The sequence below is a fragment of the Toxorhynchites rutilus genome, chromosome 2 (assembly GCF_029784135.1).
Source record: "Toxorhynchites rutilus septentrionalis strain SRP chromosome 2, ASM2978413v1, whole genome shotgun sequence".
Lineage (NCBI taxonomy): Eukaryota > Metazoa > Arthropoda > Insecta > Diptera > Culicidae > Toxorhynchites > Toxorhynchites rutilus.
In genome coordinates, this window is record NC_073745.1 from 258036743 (window position 1) to 258056374 (window position 19632).

The following is a 19632-nucleotide window of genomic DNA, read 5'->3' on the forward strand; positions in this document are numbered from 1 at the left end:
TCTCTGCTGTTATATTGTTATTTTCCTTTTTACCGTCAAACTCAATGTCGATATCCTTGCTGCCGCCTGGATTACATAATGATTTGATTTTTTTCCATAGCTTCTTCGGATCATGCTGTATTGTATTTATCTCATTTTGGATGGATTTATTCTTGGAATGCTTAAGTTCACGTACATAAATATTTCTCCATATTCTGTACGTGCTCCAATTTCCAATAGTTTTTGTGCGTTTAGCTATTATTAAGTAATAATCTCTTCGTCTCTTTATGTTAGCCAACGTAGAGTTATACCAGGCTTTGTTACTAATATTTCTGAGTACTGGAACGGCAGTCTGACTACCGGCAATTATCTGTTTCATTGAAGAACAAAGCGCTTCTTCTAGATTTTTTGCAACATCATGAAGAGAGATTCGTTCTCCAATCGGAGTTATTTTGTTCTGTAAAACAGATTGCAATATTCGTTTTGAATAATTGTTCCAACACTTATATGATTTTTCCTTTTTTATTTCAGAAAAGTCAACATCAGAAAAATGGTAGACCATTCCAATTGTTTCATGATCCGAGATTTTGCTATTGTAAAAAATTTCAATCACACCATCGTCGAAATTCGTAAATACTAAGTCAATGGTCGTCGAAGATGTTCTGGTTATTCTAGTGTGATCATTTATTCTTTGTCTGAATCCAGCGGCTTGGGTGATTGCTTTTAGTTCAAAAGATTTCCTATACTCGTTCCAATCAATGTTAAAATCACCAGTTATGACAATCCTTTTTTGTTCATATACTTGTATGTGCTGTAGCCATGCATCTTCCAAAAATTCTAAGAAGTCCTTGTCACTAGCACTAGGTGAATGGTATATTCCAGCGTATATTCCTGAAATTTTGCATCCTCTGACTTCAACGGCTAGAAACCAATTGTCCCCATATGTTCCATTGAAAATTTCTTTAAAATATAAAAGGTTCGAAATATACATAGATACGCCTCCAGTATGGGCAGATCTCGACAAACAATTGATCATTGTGTATCCAACTACATTGAATCCATTCAGATCAGTCAATTCCGTTAAATGTGTTTCAACCATAATTAATAATTTCGGTTTTTCATTGGACAACAATATTTCTATTTCGTCGAAGTGCCGTCGTCGATATCCCAAACGGTCGATGGTTTAGGTAAGTGCCACTCACGATCGCTTCGTCTCAAAAGCTGTTCTACTCTTGGTAGTGGTATATTGGTCAATTCCAGAAAACGATCTGACGCTCGTTAAACCAATGGAAGATTGACATTATCTTGGCATTTCGCTAATAATCGAATGGCGATTTGCGCGATAGTCTGTACAGCTAATAATTCAAACGGAAGGGTGCCCGCTTCGGCCATGGTCGAGTTTATCGGGCTGGTAATGAAAGCACCAGAAGCGTATCGAATCATTTGATTGTATTCCGGTGCGAGTGTTTGAAGGGTTGTTTGTCCTCCTCTGCTTGTTAATCCAATTCCGTAAACCAACTTGGAGGTCACGATAGCTGAACCAACCTGCAACAAAGTAGTTCGCTTGCCGCGTGGAAGTTTGGCACCAATCATTTTTAGAATTCGAATTCTGGGTGCGCATGCTTTCTTCGCCAATTTGCAGTGAGCTTTAAAGTTCAAAGTCCGGTCCAGCGTTATGCCAAGAATTTTTAAGAGGTTTACTTGGGGCAAAGTAACACCATCAATAGTAATATTTTGTGCCGAGTCCCGTCGAACATTAGGGCTACAATGGATACTCTGTGATTTTGTGGTAGATATGGTGAAACTAACACTTTTTGACCATTTGTCAATGGCCTTTACGGCTCTTTGCAGTAGAGGATGAAGTGATTCCGTTTTACGCCCCCGTGCCACTAGGAGAATATCGTCGGCATATAGAAGTATATTCACCCCATTGGGTATAACTCGAAATATGGGTTGCATCGCAATGAGGAACAATGTTGTTACGGCGAACCTGGTCGACTGCTGGCGGACACGGACGATAATACGGTGGAATCCGATGCTATGATGGACGAAGTCCTTTTCGGGATCTAATACTGAGCGTCAAAGCGTCGAAGTCCAATTATGTTTTAATAAAACCTCACTTTCGAAAATATAACTTTATTCGATAACGTATCGACCAGAACTGAACAATTCTATCCTATCGTGTAATCGACCTCGATCGTCGTCGGTTTCCCGCGCAACGATCGGGTGGGAGAAAGATAGAAAACGGAAATGCGGTTGATACGAATTAGCATACTAATTTCAAGCTAGCTATAAATTGTTTGGTTCACAATATGTAGTGGGATTCTGAGTTATACAATTCAAATATGGTTCACTATTTTTCTTATGTTCTAACGTAAGATCTCCAACAAGTGTCACTGATAAAACGGAGCCTTGTGGCATCCCATTTTCTAGATGGTGCGCTCTCGACAAATGGCCTTTCACACACACCTGGAACGTTCTTTCCGAGAGGAAGCTTTGCAGGATAATCATCATACGACCGCTGATTCGCCATGATTTCAATGTACGTAGTATTGCATATCGCCAAGTTGTATCGTACGCTTTGGAGAGATCCAAAGATGCTACGAGGCTGTGTTCATTTCTTAATGGAAGAAATCTTTCCAGTTCTGCTAAATATGAATCTACGCCGCACCCAGAACGAAATGCATGCTGACGTGTATCAAGTCTTCTTTTCGATTCTAGCTCGGTAGTTAAACGTCTGTTGATGATGCGTTCGAATGATTTCGACATGCTACTAGTAAGCGAAATCGGTCGAAATGCTTCTGGTCCGGGTTGACTGTAAGTCGGTTTCGGAATGGGTATTACAATAGCATTTCGCCAACTATTAGGATTAGTTCCGTTGTTCCATATTTTGTTGAAAAGTTGAAGGAGTGTTTGTTTCACCGATAACGGAAGCCGTTGAAGCATAGGGTACCCTAAAAGATCAGGGCCTGTCGAGATACTTCGTCCTCTGTCGAGTGCCCACAGAAGCTCATTGAGAGTGATGCCTTTGTTGTACACATCAGTGTTGTTGGGCAGGAAATGCATACGTCGTCGTTCGGCTCGCTCTTTCTTTATTTGAAATGATGGGAGGTAGCTAGAAGTCGCTGATCTTTTGCTGTAATGCTCTGCCAGTTCCTCCGCTACTTCTTCGGGATCGTCTGTGAGCGTGTTGACTCGTTTGAGTATCAAATTGTGCTGCTGTCGGTTACCCCGTAGAGTATTTACTGTTCGCCATAGTTCAGTTGTCGTACTGTCCGGTGAAATTTTTGACACGAAATCTTGCCACGATTGCAGTTTTGCTTTTTTAATCTCCCTCCGCGCTGCTGCCCTCGATTCTTGGAATCTTCTCAGGGCCATTGACCTTTCAGGTTCAGATATTTGTAATCTTCTCAGTGCTCGAAGATGCTTCCGCCGTCGTTTGATTGCTTTTTCAACATCTGGACCCCACCATGGTACATTTTTTGGTCCAACGTGACCACTGCTTCTCGGTATGCTCTTAGTCGCTGCTTCTAATATTTTTTCAGTAAAGCTATCGACATCCCATTCATAGTCCGGATTGATTAAATGAGCTACTGTGTATTCGTATAGAGCCCAGTCTGCGCGGTCATAATACCACTTTTGTCGTGATATTTTTGTACGAGATCTTCCGGGAATGGAGATACCAATCGGAAAATGATCACTGTTGTGGGTATCCGACAAAGTATGCCAGGTGAACTTCTGAGCCAGATTTTCGGAGCAAGAAGTAATATCGATAGACGAAGTATTGCCTGTAGCTGGATCGATACGAGTGGGTGAACCGTTGTTTAGGATCACGAGTTGTTTGGTTAAGCTTGTCTCTGCAATGAAATGACCAAAGACGTTTGATGACTGCGAACCCCATGCTGTATGATGGGCATTAAAGTCTCCCATGAAAAACACTGGACCTTCCACTTTGTTGAACAGATCATTCAGCTATGCCTGACATCGCTTGGTGCTGGGTGGAACATAGATGGCAATTACTGTTGCTTGAATGGGGTACTGGATTCGCACTGCCACAATCTGTAGTTTCGTATTTATTTGTACCCGCTCGAAGGGTATATCTTCACGGATCGCGAGGCCGACGCCATGCTGCCAATAATGTTTGTGGTTTGATTTGAGAAGCAATTGGTAGTTCTTGCCGACAAAGTCTGGCTTTGTGATCGTTTCTCTCACTTTCGTCTCTTGGAGAGCTATCATGCAGGGTTCATGTTTTGCGATGAGATGTTTTAGCTCACTAATGTTAGCCCGGAGTCCACGGATATTCCATTGCAGCGCGAAACATCTGTTAGTGTTCATGTTTGTCGATGTTGCGTTCGACATTGAAGTTGATGTTGATATTCTGCGTAAAATCGTTCTTCTGTTTGTACATTGTTGTATTGAGTCACTTGTGTGTTGAGCATTGGTTGTCCTTTCTGGAATGGATAGAAGTGGCGCAGTATACTTCGTTGGAGATCGCGGTAATAATGAGCAGACCTGTCGTTCGTCGTGTTCCGCAGTGCCAACCGCTGTTGAGACTAATATACTATTGGTTTCTGAATTGCCAACAACAGTTGGCACTGTGGAGATCCTTTGTGTAGTTCGCATTTGTTGAAAGGTTGATGTGGCATTTTGTCCAAATTTTCTCGATGATCCTTCGCCAGGTGAGGGATATGATTGGGTTGCTGTTAAACGTACATAGAGAGCGGCAGAATTTGTAGGTGTCAAAATGATGTTGTCACTGACCTGTGGGGCAGCTTGCCCCACAGTGCCAACCGCGGTCGTATTGGCTACACTGTTATTATGAATAAGACCGACTGCGATCGGCACTGGGGAAAGGCTGTGTATAGTGCTGTTGTTTTTTTTTGGTTGCTTCTTGTTCTTCGTTGGTATGACCAATCAAAATTGATCTAGATACTTTGGTGTCTGTAGTTATACTTGAGGAAGCGAGTGATGCGTTGTTAGTTCGATAGTCGGCCGCACAGGAGACTTCACCGTCAACGGGTTGGGGTGGGACGTCCCGGATAGATTCATCTGCCTGCTGCGCTTCTTCAAGAAGTGAGGGTGGTACTACACATTCCCATTCCTCAAACCGACTATTTGTGTTGGTATGCTGCATGGTGTAGTTATTAGTGGTGATACATGACTTGGACTGTGATGATTGAGTTCTATTGTTTTGAGGGTTCATTATCGGGTGTTTTATACGAGTTGAAAGCGTCTTGATCAGCTTCGAAATCGGTGAGATCCACCTCTTCCACCATCGGTTGGTTTGCTGTTCGTCTCGTTTTTATTAGGCTTCTTGTGTTGTTGGACGTTTTCTTCGGTGGCGGCGACATTCCTGTTGGTTGAAATTGTTGCGCATGGTATGTTTGGCTTGTTCCTCGTTTTGATTTTTTTCGGCTTGTTTCTGTGTCGGTTTCACTTGTCTGTGAGTTCGAGCGTGATCTGATTCGTGTAGCATCAAGATATTTCTTCATTCTTTGGTTTTGTATTTCAAGCTTTTCTAATTTCGTATCTTTGTGTTGGATCAATTCTAGCAATTCGTTTATTTTGTCATCTTTCCGTTTGTTTTGTTCAATAATAATGTTTAGTTTTTCTTCCAGTGATTGTTTTTGCTGTTGGAGTTTGGAGATTTCTATTTGCTTCTCTTTAATTTGCGATGAAAGTGCGTTGAATCTGGCGTGATCGAGTCTTGGTTGTGCAGCTACCTGAGCGTAGCTACCATTTCCGGCTAAAACTCGTTTTCTTGCCTCCACGTGCGACAGATTGAAGTCGATTTTTGTACGGATAACTGCGACTTCCGTTTTGTGAATTTCACATTGTCGGCTACTGGGTCGATGACTTCCCTTACAATTACGGCAGAACGGTTCATTTTCGCACACTTCTTTTTCCTCGTGTTCAATGGAACAATTGTAACATCGTATTGGGTTCGGGCAAATTTTTCGAGGATGGCCATATTCATAACATTGAAAACATAGCATTGGATTCGGGTAATACGGTCGAGTTCTCACACGAAGTACCCCGACCTTCACGGTTTCAGAATATATGCTTCGATTAAAAGTTAGAATGATGGCTGGCGTTTTTTCCTTGTTGCTCTTCAATATTCTCCTCGCTTTTATAACTCCTTGTTGTTTCAATTCTTCTTCGATTTTTTCTTCACTAAGTTGTAGCAAATCAACGCAACGCAACGACTTATGTTGAGCGTGGGATGCAGTTCTATTGATACCTCCGTTCCGTCAATTAGTTGAGTCATTTTCAACAATTGCTCAACCTGTGCTGCATTTCTCGTTCTTATCACGTAACGAGTACATTTCTGCTCACTAGTTGCATGCTCGATTGGTCCAGCAAAGTCCTCTAAACTCTTCCCGATTATAAATGGGTTGATTGGTAAGTTAACTCCATTTTTACCGGTGAGTAATAGAGTGGTGATAGCGCCAAACTCATTTCTCGGGTCCAAGTATCTCGGAAGTCCCCTCCCGGATGACCCCCCTGGGTCATCACCACTCATAGATACCATGCAGTACTCACGTGAGTAATGCGATCACAAAATAAATCAGGTTCGTTGCTTTCACCTTTAAGCGATACGATGGAGACACTGAGTTGTTAATCCGTTCTTGAATTTGGATATTCAAATCACATGGAGCCGCGCGCCACTTCGAATTTTCAAATTTCGAATTCGATGGAGGCACTTTACTCGCCACTACGACACTTTCGGATCAGAAAAAGCACGGTGGCGGAGCGCCAGCTTAGAGAACTACGGGTGGCGGAGTCCAACTTTCAATCCAAATTTGCGCGAAACGATTGGGTTTAAGTGAACTTAACAAAGCGACCGATTGCTACGGATGCTCTACACGAACTGTTCACGAATGTTGTCTTTCAAATGTTCAAGAGTTTGCGGAGAGTTGGCATAGACACGGTCTTTCGCATAACCCCACAAAAAAAAGTCTAGCGGGTTCAAATCGCATGATCTGGACGGCCAATTGGCATCACCAAAACGCGAAATTATGCGTTCCTCAAATTTCGTTCGCAATATGGCCATGTTCGGTCGTGTTGTGTGGCACGTGGTGCCGTCCTGCTGAAACCACATATCATCCGTATCCATATCTTCAATTTGTGGCAAAAAAGACGGGTGGGTAATGTCGGGGACATAACCGGAGTGACGTAGGACTATACAAAGGAGACAGCTTTTGTTAAATATGTATTTTAAATATATTGTTTTATTTTCTTCTCCTACGTGAATACCTACCTATCTACCTGAAAAATGGATTAGTTTACTGTTTTCTTTTTATGAATATGTTGATGGTTCTGAAAAGAACCTTTGGTGTTGTGTTTTTGTTATCACTCGATATTCCCATCTTGTTCGGTTAAACGTTTGCGTTTGCCACTCGCCACAGCTTTCACAGTTGGAAAAAATTCTTCCCATCCAGCTTGTGACATGTTGTTCAGTAAATTACATTTAATGCGACGGAGAAACACTTTGCCACTCACTGAAACTAATTGTTGCCTTGATGAGCGCGGGACCGAAGCTGCTCTATTCTTGATGCGGGTTTTCTGATTGTCGTGAGCAGCTTTGCAAGCCAACTCGAGCACTCCGACGGCCGAAACTCTATAATCGCTGTTAGGTATACTGGTGCTCCGGCGCCAATCCGTTCGGCCTAATTACCCTTGCGGAACAATCAGTGAATGCGACCAACAGGGAACTGGAGACCTGCACGGTTCGAGTGAGACTTTCCCTTAACTTGTCCTCCTTTGTTACGTCCACGATGCCGATGCCGTACAACCACACGGGTTTACGGTTTGAAAGAAAATAAGATATTTTTTTGGGGTCCGCGTGTTTTATACTCTAGCGGTACACACTCACAGGATAGAGACAAATCGGCAGACTTAGCCAGAGGGGCGAGTCCAACGAGAGGAACGAATGATCGTTAAAAGGGAGCGATGGCAAAAAAATACATTCATTACGATTTGTTCGCTCGTTGGATTCACATGCAGGCTAAAAAGGGTCCTTTTCAGGATCACAAAATTATCTTCAATCTAAAGAGTTTATTGTTTTGTTATCTCTCGATATCCCCATCTTGTTCGGCTAAACCTTTCTGTTTAGCGATTGCATTTGCCACTCGCCACAGCTTTCACAGTTGGAAAATTTCTTCCCATCCAGCTTGTGACATATTGTACAGTAAATTACATTCAATGGCACGTCGCATTACCACCACTCAGTGTCGGATTGGAGGTAATTTTAACCTGTAATTGAACATTTACGATGACAGTGGTACAGTGTCGACTTTCAATGTGGGGTCATAATTTGGATCTCTATGTTTACAAAAATGTCCAACTAAATAAGTCGCATTACATGTCCGTCCAATTAGCTAAATGTCGAACTAATTGTAAATTACTGTACTTTCAATGTGGAAACAATTTAAGAATTGGTGAAAATTTAATAATCAGAAAAGTCCCCAACTATCAATAAGCTCAGAACAACTACCAAATTCACATACTCATCAGATCCTGGCAAACAAATTATGAAAAAATCAATTTGTGTTTTATTATTATTTTGGATAATGTTTTAGAAAGCATTGAACTGTATTTCCTAAACTCTTTTTTGGAAGGTTTAATGGCCCTGAAAAGCGCCTTGTTTTATGGAATGGTTCCAATTTAGAAAACTTAGTACTCGTGGTTTTGAAAAAAACCATTTCGAACGCCCTCGATGCCGCCTTGTTCTGGATTTGCCACCAAAGCAGTTTGTATAAAGAACAAACTTTTTTCTTCTGCTACCTGATGCCGTTTTGCGATTGCGTTTGCCACTCGCCACTCGCTGCAACTGCCTGTTGTCTTGATGTCCACCGAACCGAATGTGTTCTGTTCCGAATGTGGGTTTTCTTATCGTTGCGAGCAGCTTTGCCAGCTAACTCGATCACTTCGGCGGCCGAAACTATATAACGCCGGCTAGATGGACTGGTGCACTGGTACTAACGCGCTCGGCCTGGCTACCCTTGCGGGGAACTCCAGATCAACACGGTTCGAGCGGGATTTTGCCTTTCCCTTCACTTTTCCTCCTTTACCATGTCCAGACATGGCTGCTTGGGTTGGTTTGTTGTGCCTCATCGCTGAAGGAAACTTGATGCGAAAATTCAGCATTTTGCTGCTGTTGTTCGTTCACCCAATCGACGTATTCCCGACGCATTTCATGGTCACCACGCTCTAATTTTTGTACCAGTTGGACTTTATATGGATGTAGGTGCAAGTCCAAATGCAAAATTCGCCACAATGATGTGTTTGACAAGCCCAATTGCTGAGCACGCCGTGGAATCGAAACATTCGGGTCATCCTCCACACTGGCAGCAACAGCAGCAATATTTTCGGCCGAACGCACATTACGATGATGCACAGCTTTCACAATATCCGCTACGGATCCAGTTTGTTCGAATTTACGCACTACATTAGCGATTGTCTATGACGACCAAAATCCGTCCGTAATGCTCGAAAAACATTTGCCGGTTTTTCAACATTTTTATAGTATAATTTAACAAAGTTTACACGTTGTGCGATGCTAAAACGATCCATTTTGTAAAATGGCAGACATTCAACTAACGATATGACGCTTTGGTTGACAGCTATGTCAAACGGTTGTCAGCGCAGGGCTGTATACTTTCAGAAGCCCGTAATGGAAAACCCTGTATATTTAACGTCAATTCTTTTCAAAAGAGTTGTTTGTTTAATAATTGTGCTTAAATATGATAATTTTAGCTGTCCAGTTTCTATAACACCATTCCAAAATTCATGAGTATTATCAATGAAAAATTCAGTAATTGGCAATCTTGCCATTTCATCTAGTAACATGTATGTAATCCTTGAATGATGTGAAAGTTGTCTTGAGCTTTACGGTTAAACAGAATCCCGCCCAAATCATGCACGAACCTCCACCGAAATTCCTGGTTGAATAATACTGTTCCTTCTCCCGTACATTTCGCCAGTACCTGTTGAAACTATCAGGACCATCCTAATAGAACTTTTTTTTTGTCAGTGAAGATACCCTATACATTGAAGGACTTTTCGTTATGGTATATGTAAATGTATTCTTTTGGAAACATTCTTTGTCATAACATACCATGTCCCACTGTCGGTTCCTGTGAGCTTTGGCAAAACTCAGATGTCTCCCGATGTGAGATGGTGTAAGATGAGGAGCTTTGATCTTTTACCCCTTTTAACCTTTTAACCCTCTTGATGTGAGGATTTTTTACCAAAACTTGACGAATTGCCACCCGAGTAACATTTAAATAGAAAAATTGCTTCATTTGCATAAGCGATTTTGATGTATTCGAAGCTATTTCCCGCTTATCCCGGTGAGAGAGTTTCGATTTACGTGCAGCTCTCTCCTTCTTACCGTATCCTTCAGGATTCTTCAAATAATTGGGCTCTACTTGATGGGATCGCCCAATCCGACGAGCAATTTCTCTAATACCAGCATTTTCTTGGTGAAATGCATCGATTTGTCTTTCAACTCTCTCAGTGAGCATTTTTCCCTTCGGCATTTTCCAGAATTATTGATCAAAACAACAAAAACAACGGAAAAATGTAACTGGTCTTATAGAAACTTGACACTTGAAAAAAACAAAACCTTGTGTTTACGCTCAGCACTTGCACACTCACATATGAAAATCGTGCAGTGTATAGTAGTCACCATTACTAATATACTAGAATATACACCCAGGTTTTTTTTATGCGGAGGATACGTACCTCGTAAAAAAACCGCGTTAATTGGAAAATCCGCGTAAAAAACCGCGTTCATTCGAAAATCTCCGTAAAAAACGCGTTAATTGGAAAATCCGCGCAAAAAGCCAGGTCACCTAAAATCTACGTAAGCGCTAAGTTCCGTCGCAAGCACTGATTACCGTCATATGTTCTGACGGAGCATGAAGACAAAATGTGAGCGGAGTGATCGATGTAATATTGCTCTGGTCTTTTTTTACGCGTTAATTGAAAAATCCGCGCTAATTGGAAAAACCGCGTTAATTGGAAAAACCGCGTTAATTGGAAAAACCGCGTTAATTGGAAAAACCGCGTTAATTGGAAAAACCGCGTAAAAAAACCTCGTAAAAAAACCACGTAAAATATATTTTCTGAAGACTGCATAGGAGAGAATGTTGGTACCCCACATCGGATCCGGTACAAGTCTAGCAGCTATAGTGAGTCAAAATAGCTATGCGAGAAGACGTTGGCAACGTCATGTTTTATCCTATTGCAGGGAAAGTTGCGAAACAAAAATTCTGAAGCACAGCATCCGCACCGCGAATCATCCGCTCGCGAATAATCAGGGTTCTACTGTATTCAATTTTTTCTTATAATATTGTTTTCATCCTTTTCTTTAGAATCCTACAACAAAGTGAACAGCTATTTTTAAAAGCCGAGATCGAGTTTGAAATCAACATCTTATTGAAGAAAATCGATGGCCATAACCTGGAATCGCTCAAAGCATTGGAAGTACTCACAGCACTCGCCCAAACGCCTCATTTCGTGAAACAGCTTCCAGGAACGGTCCAAAAAATATTGCACCTGCTTCCAGCCAGACTCGACTGGTTAAATTACGATGCCTGCTCGATGGGTTGCACCATTCGAATGATTCAGATAGCATCCAACCAAGGTGGAATGAAAACAGTGAAACGCTTTTTGGATGTGTTTTCACTGGACAACTCATTTCAGCGGGGTCTAGCGGTCGGCTCCGACTTATCACATCGTGTCGATTCCTACACAGTTCTGGGTGAAATCTACCTGCAGATGCTGAAGTGGGAAGCATTCGATACACTGACCAACGATCGGATATTTTTGGATTTTTCCAAACTGATCGAACTTGGAGGAGTGCATGTGCTTTTCAAGGCTATAGAAGCTATCACGTTTCTGTTGGAGAATAAACTTGTGAACCCATATACCACCGTTGAAAGCACAAGTGTTTCGGGAGTGATCAATCGCTGCTACAAAGACATTTTAATGGTTCATCGAAGGACAGAACACTTTATGAAGCTTGTGAAAAATTTCGTCCATATGCTATTTGCACCTATGAAAAGCTACAACTCTCAGAACGAGGACCAAAATCGATGGTTGAAGGAAGCCGTGTCGGAGTACGTTAAGATGATTATGGAACAAGCAACTGCAATTGCTGGTTTGGCGAATATTCTGTTCGAAAAAGTGTTGACACTGCCAGTGGAACTTTTGCTGGATTGGAATTCCTTTGGGAAGTTGCTTCTCTCTGGATTTATTTTGGGAGACGGGCAGAAACGAGAGCAGAGGTATTTTCGGGGTTTGTTCTCCTTAGCGAATAATTCTTTATGCTTTGTTTATTCCAGAATCGAAGATGAAACATGCATGGCTAGTAGATACTATCACACGTGAGTATTTCATTACGTACACGATTTGCGCACTTACCTGAACATTTCTTTCCGTCGATAGATCCCTGTTTAAACCACCGACACAGTTCCAGGCCGATACTCGGGTTCGCATAATGTGCGCTATTTTTCTACATCGTCTCGCTGAAACTACTCATCCTGACGCAACTCTACTGCTGTTGAAGGTAGAACAAATGATAATAGAGGAGTTCCAAAAAATCAGCAAATTGAAATCACGTTATTACAAGAATTCTGTCACGCATCGTCACAAACTTCGGTTATTGCAAGCCTTTTGTGTGATCTGTAAGCTAACCGGAACACAGCCTTATCCACTGTTGCCAATCCTGTTACACGAGACGAATGAACCGAATATAAACTATCTCATAGAATTGATACTCGCGGATAGTTCGATTGATACCCTCACGATAATTAATTCCCTACGGTTGGACAAAGTTAAAGTGTCGGGTATTCATTCCGTCTTCGTGATCTTGTGGTTGAGATGCTGCAAAACGAATTCATTCGAAGTGGAATACATAAATTTCTTGCTTCCCTGGACGATGGCGCAAAATTTTTCAACCCGGTTATTCGCACAGGTAACAATTTCAAAATTGATCGAAAAATTCTACGTCCAGCTGAACAAACTAGATAGTTGCCCGTTCGCAAATGTGTACGCTGCCATTAACAGCTACGTGAAGGCAGGGAACGTCGAGAAGAATCTGGAGAAGGTGCTGAAAGACTTCCGTTTCAATACCATGTTCGACTACGAGAACCTCCTGACGTTGGAGAACGTTTTCAATAACATTCCGAGAGTCTCGAATATGTCCCCGGAGGATGTTGCTTCCACTAGCTTGCTGACAGAGTGCACTGATGCGCTACAGTTAACCGAGGTGAATCTTGGTGAAGCAATAGATCCCGATGAGTTACCGATAGAAGACCGGAAGGAACATTTAATGCTCAGCCCCGGACATGGAGGGTCGGATCATGTTCAGAAGAAAATTGTGCCACTGAAAAGTATTGAACCAAGCGAGGAGATGTATGAGGATATACCGGAAAGTGTGCGTCTGAGGAAAATGGTGAGTATTCGTATTTTGCTTCCAATACTTATAAAATCTCTTCGTGGCAATATAATGTATTGCCTATGGTGTATTTAATGTTATTCACGTTTGAACCGATGTCGAACCGAGATTAATGAATATATAATACACTCATAACATTCTTTCTTCTGATCTTAACTGGGTGTGATTAGATCATTATTTTGAAGTTTATGTGGAGACTGAAAGATTTTATTGCATAGACACTTTTCCCAAGAGGATGAAAATTGTTCTGTTGCAATTCTGCGACTGGTTAAGTCGGGCCAGAACTTTACGAGACTTTTGTGTCAGTAAATGAAATGAAAATTCTCTTCAAGACACTCCTCTTCGATTTTTTTGAGAGAGCCCGAATTGAATTATCATCGTAGTTATAAGAAATATTTGTAGTGTATACATTCCATTTTACACGAGTTTCTTCTCGATATCCAGGTCTATTGGATTATTGTTCGCCTAGCTGGTCAATGGACAAATTTTACCAATTTTTCATTCGTTCACCTTAACACCTGGTGATAAGACCACTTGTGCATCGTCAATCATAGTAACCCATGATATTTCAAATAAAATTTGACAGCCCTATCAGTTGAACAGCGAAAGTTATGACGAAAACAGAGCTCCATCCCGTTGTGAAAAAAGTGAACATCATCCCATCCAATCCACTCCACTCCTTCACATCCCATTCCACTTTTTTGGAATTTGTTTTTAACTTTCGGTTTGGGGCTGATGAGTAGTTTTGACGTAGGATTACGTGTTTCGGGAACATATTGTGATACAAATTGAAAATCGAAAATCGAGCACATCGTAAAAATTGTCCAATTTCAAACGCTTATTGCTCAGTCATTTCATGATGGATTGATGAAATTTTCGAGTCAATCGATTTCGGCACTCCATAACAATTTTTTATATTGAAGAAAATAATGTATGTCATGAAACTAAGTATCGGCATTGCAAATACATGAAAGTAAGAGGAGCTTTTGCTCCCACCGAAATGTGTTCCCTAACAGAGACATCAAAACCCAATCATTATCAAAGATTTTAACGATGTAATTGTTCAAACATATCCAAAATCAACAGATAGCCTAAGGGAATCCTACGTAAACTATGCGGTCGTGTCTCGGACACAACCCTCCTTTGACTTTCTTTTTCCGATTTTTTCTTTTCGCCAAGCCTCTTCAAGGCTGGTCTTCTCAAGGCTAGAGGCGAATGAACTGAAAAGTTTAAAGCCTCTTTGTTCGTCGAAGTTTTGTTTCCGAATTCTTTAAGCAGACACTCGAATTTTCCGATTGATCAGCTAAAGCTGCAATAAATTTATTTTTATAATTCATCTCTATTTTTAATTCATTTAACTTACAATCTAGTATTCCTTATTATATTCGAGAACAAATTTATAATTTTCCTAATGTTTTGCCGAATCATCTAAATGTGGTTTTGACAATCTTCTTAGACAGTTGGGGTTTCTTGTTTTTGTTTATGGCTACTAACTACAGGGTGTAACATTGGCTATTGTTTTCTAGCGTTACACTGAACATTCTCCCCCCTGTGTCGCCAGAATCTTGACTTCGGCGTCACCTAGTACATCTAACAAGGCAAGTTTAACAATAGGCCGTTGCAAAACACCACTTGAGGTGAGAACATCTGCCCGACGAGTAACCCCATCTCGCCCCGGAAAGGTACGTAGTACACGCCCTCTAATCCAACGATTCCTGATCCTTTCATCCACTAAAAGAACTAGCTCTCCCTCTCTGATCTCTCGCACGTTGTTGAACCACTTTGTTCTTCTTGCGATGGTAGGCAGATATTCTTTGATCCATCGTTGCCAAAACTTATCTAAAGTATGTTGGATCATATTCCAACTTCCCCGAATTGTAGCACCCTCATCGATTGGACTCTTTACCGACTGTTGCACCCCATTTGAACTAAGCATAAGAAAGTGGTTAGGACTGAGCGATTCTGAATCTTCTGTATCCAGTGGAACAAAGGTCAAAGGGCGGGAATTCACCATGTGTTCTACTTCAGCCAATAGCGTTGCGAAGGACTCTTCGTCAAGTTTTCTCTCGGTTGGGAGTGAACCCATCGCTTCCTTCACCGATCGCACCATTCTTTCCCAGCATCCCCCCATATGTGGTGCCGCTGGTGGGTTGAAACGCCACTGTGTATAGCCATCTGTAAAGGTGTCACCTAATTCTGTATTCATTTTATGCAATTCTTCCTTCAGTTCTCTACTCGCGCCAACAAAATTGGTACCGTTGTCGGTAAATATCTCTTGTGGGGCTCCTCGGCGAGCGATGAAACGGCGTATAGCTTTTTTGCATGAATCGGTGGATAGACTTGTAACGGCTTCAAGGTGCACAGCTCTGACAGTTAGGCATGTGAACAATGATACCCATCGTTTGACTGCATTTCTTCCTATTTTTATTAGGTATGGTCCAAAGAAATCGATTCCAACGAAAGTGAATGGGCGGACAAATGGGGTCAATCGAACACGTGGCAATGGTCCCATCTGAGGTACTACAGGAACTGTTTTATGTACTCGACACCACATACACTGCTTTTTAACCAAACGAATTTGAACTCTGAGTCTCGGGATGTAGAATTTTTGCTTGACTTCGTTCAACACGGTTGCTTCATTGGCATGGCGATATTTACGGTGGTACCAATCCAGTAGTAGTTTTGTAACACGATGCTCTTTCGGAAGGATAGTAGGATATTTCGCTTCATATGGAATACAATCTGCGTTCTCCATTCGGCCGTCCACTCGAAGAATTCCATAATCGTCGACTCTTGGTGTCGCTGTTGCGATGGGACTTCCTCTTTCCAACGGTCTTCGTTTTTCTTTTTCTACTTGTAAATTGCGTTTCAACGTAGCAACTTCATCCGGAAACACTTCAGCTTGTACTGAACGCCACAGACTTCTCTCAGCTTTTTGTAGTTCTTCTCTTGTCAAACTACCAGTTTGGCGAGGTTCCTTGGACCGCATACGTTGACAGTTTCCTATGTAACGATGCAAATATGCCACACATCGCAGCAATCTTTCCCACTTCGAGAAACGCTCGTAGACGATAATAGGTTTAAGAATGAAATGTGCAAACACATAAGCAGGACGTAATTCTTCTGCTGTTTCATGGGTATCACTAGGATCCTTCGGCCATTCTTCTTCGTTGTCGTATAGAAAGTCGGGACCTCTGTACCATCGGCAATCATTATCGAAAGCTGGGCCTTTACCCCATTTTGTGGCTTCGTCTGCGGGATTCTGTCGCGTCGGAACCCATCTCCACTCGTGCTCAGTTGATAGACTCAGTATTTCGTTCACTCTAAAAGCCACATACGGCCTGTACCGTCGCAGATCGGATTTTATCCATGATCTCACAGTAGTTGAATCACTCCAGAAATAGGTACGTTTAACAGAAAGTGTGTGTCCCTCTTCAATAGTTTTTCTCAGGCGAGCTCCGATAACGGCTGCCATGAGCTCTAGTCGCGGGATTGACAGTGGTTGTAGAGGCGCTACTTTTGTTTTAGAGGTAACTAAAGCACATCGCACATGCCCTCGATCGACAATTCGAAAATATGCTGCTGCTGCGAATGCTTCTTCACTGGCATCAACAAAAATGTGGAGCTGAAGTGTGTCAAAGCTGCCAACATGGTATGAGGGGAAGTAACAACGAGGTATCTTTACACGATCAAGGTCATGGAGTACACCAAGCCATTGCTTCCAGCGACAAAACACCTTTCCCGATATTTTATCATCCCAGTCGATTTTGGCTCGCCAAACTTCCTGAACGATCACTTTTCCTTCAATCACAAATGATGCCACAAGACCGAGTGGGTCATAGATGCTCATGACCACTCGTAACATCTCTCTTTTCGTGGGCACAATTTCTCCTATTATCAGTCGTCGCACATCCTCACGAAAGTTTAACGAAAAGGCAAAAACATCGGTATCCGGTAACCAGACCATTCCAAGGAGACGTTCGGACGAGAATGTGTTCTCCTTGTCAGGGACAAAGTGTTTAACAGCTGTTGGATTCAATTTCCCAATTCTTCTCAATACCGATCGATCGTTAGAAATCCAATTACGGATCAAGAATCCAGCTTTAGCGTGTATATAACTGACTTCCAAAGCTATTTTAACAGCTTCATCTGCTGTGTCCACGCTTTCTAAATAGTCATCTACGTAGTGTCTCTTTCTTATAGCTTCCACTGCTTTGGGGTATTCATTTTCGTACTCAGCTGCGTTCAAATTTTTGACATATTGGGATTGAGATGGGAAGCAGGTAGCTCCGAAAATTGCGACATCTGTAACCATCGTTTCTAATTCGTCTTCAGGATTATTTCTCCATAGGAAAAGCTGCGCACTACGATCTTCCTCTCTGATTAAAATCTGGTGGAACATCTCCTTGATATCGGAGCATATTGCCACCTTCCGCTGACGATATTGGAACAGTACAGACAATAATGGCGCCAATAAATCTGGCCCTTTAAGGAGCATTGTGTTTAAGCCCACACCTTTGACCTTAGCTGCAGCATCCCAAATTAATCTCACTTTCTCTGGTTTTTTGGGATTTAAAATAATTCCGATGGGTAAATACCATGTACGGTTAGGGTTGAATGAAGCCAGTTCATTTGCGGTGGCTTTGTGCGCATATCCCTTTTGTTGAAACTCTTCGATCTGTAGTCGTACCTTATCGTACAGAAATGGATCCTTTTTCAATCGTTTTTCCAGGCATCGTAAACGTTTTTCAGCCATCGGTCGACTGTCAGGGAACTCCACTTCGTCTTGCTTCCATAGAAGTCCGGTCTCAAATCTCCCACTCGCTGTACGTATTGTAGTTGACTCGAGAATCTGTCGCGCTCTTTGATTTTGCAATCCTTCGATTTCTGGGGCTATCGTTATGCCGAGGCTTTCTACAGAAAAGAAGCTGCGCACATACTCATGAAGATCTTGATCATTATTTCGAGCACAAATGTGCATTTGTCGATGGTTAAACGGTGCTTCTGCTCCTACTACACTTCCATATACCGTCCAACCTAGGCGAGTCTTCGTGGCAATCGGTTCATGAGGAAGACCCTCGCGTAACTTCAGTGTAGCTAACAGGTGGGTATTACTCAAACCAATGAGAATCCCAGGAACAGCATGTTTGAAACTTTTTATCGGCAATCCTCGCAAATGTTTGAATTGATTCACCATGCCGTCGAAATCTAACGTCTGCTCTGGTAGACCAAGGCTCGCTACTGTATACACGTCAGAAATATCAAACTGTTTGCTACTACCAACTCCCGAGATATTCATTTTCACACGCTGAGCACCCGAGAATGTTTTGTTTATTCCACTTGTCCATTGAATGCAGAGCGATTCGGTCTTTCCTTCCACACCCAACGAATCCACAATCGCTTGTTCTACCAACGTGACCGAAGAACCATCATCTAAAAACGCATGTGTGTTAATTTGTCCTTTCTCACCATATAAAGTTACAGGAATCACACGGAACAGAGTGGATGCTGCTGACTGACGATGAATTGTGACTGTGGCATTCACTGATACACCTGGTTTCGATTCAGTTGATGATGGGTCATAATGCAGGAGCCGATTATGGCGCTTTTGACATCCTCCTACACCGCAGATTTCTCCTTTACAAGGCCATCGAGTATGTGCTATGAGACACCGTCGACACAGCTTGCGATCTTTGACGATCTTCCACCTCTCATCAACAGACAGTTTTTTAAATGTAGCACAGTTGGTTGCTTGATGATTGCCACCGCTGCAAACAGAACATGACTTTTTGATTATTTCGGTCGAAGGATGGATCCGTTGTTTTCCATCTGCCGTTTCACGGGAGAACTGAGCCGTCTCCACTGCATGTGCATTGACATATCCCTTCTCTTTAGGTCTACGATCATCTCGATGAACATGTTTTGAATCCATGTCACATGACACTATTGTTCTCGTAGCCGAAGCAACTTTTGCCATATAGTCACTGAATGTGCTTAGGTCCACTACTGGTAATTGTTGTTGATACAAGGCCCAGTTAAATTTTACTGCATCTGGTTACTTATCCACCAGCTCCTGCAGCAAAATTGGATTAGACAGATGTCTTTCCTGTCCAACTGCCCTTAAATGAGCGGCTAAATTCTGCACTGTCAACCCAAATTTCACCAACGTATCCATTCGATTTGCT

General features: G+C 42.1%; 1 protein-coding gene across 1 annotated transcript in view; it reads left to right on the forward strand.

Moving 5' to 3' along the window:
- The window catches only part of LOC129769687 (uncharacterized), a 39632-nt gene that overhangs the window by 11257 nt on the left and 8743 nt on the right, over positions 1 to 19632 (forward strand). Inside the window, exons 2-4 of the mRNA XM_055772101.1 lie at positions 11361 to 12275; positions 12333 to 12374; positions 12436 to 13444. Coding sequence (XP_055628076.1) covers positions 11361 to 12275; positions 12333 to 12374; positions 12436 to 13444 — 1966 coding nt within the window. The remainder of the gene's footprint in view (positions 1 to 11360; positions 12276 to 12332; positions 12375 to 12435; positions 13445 to 19632) is intronic.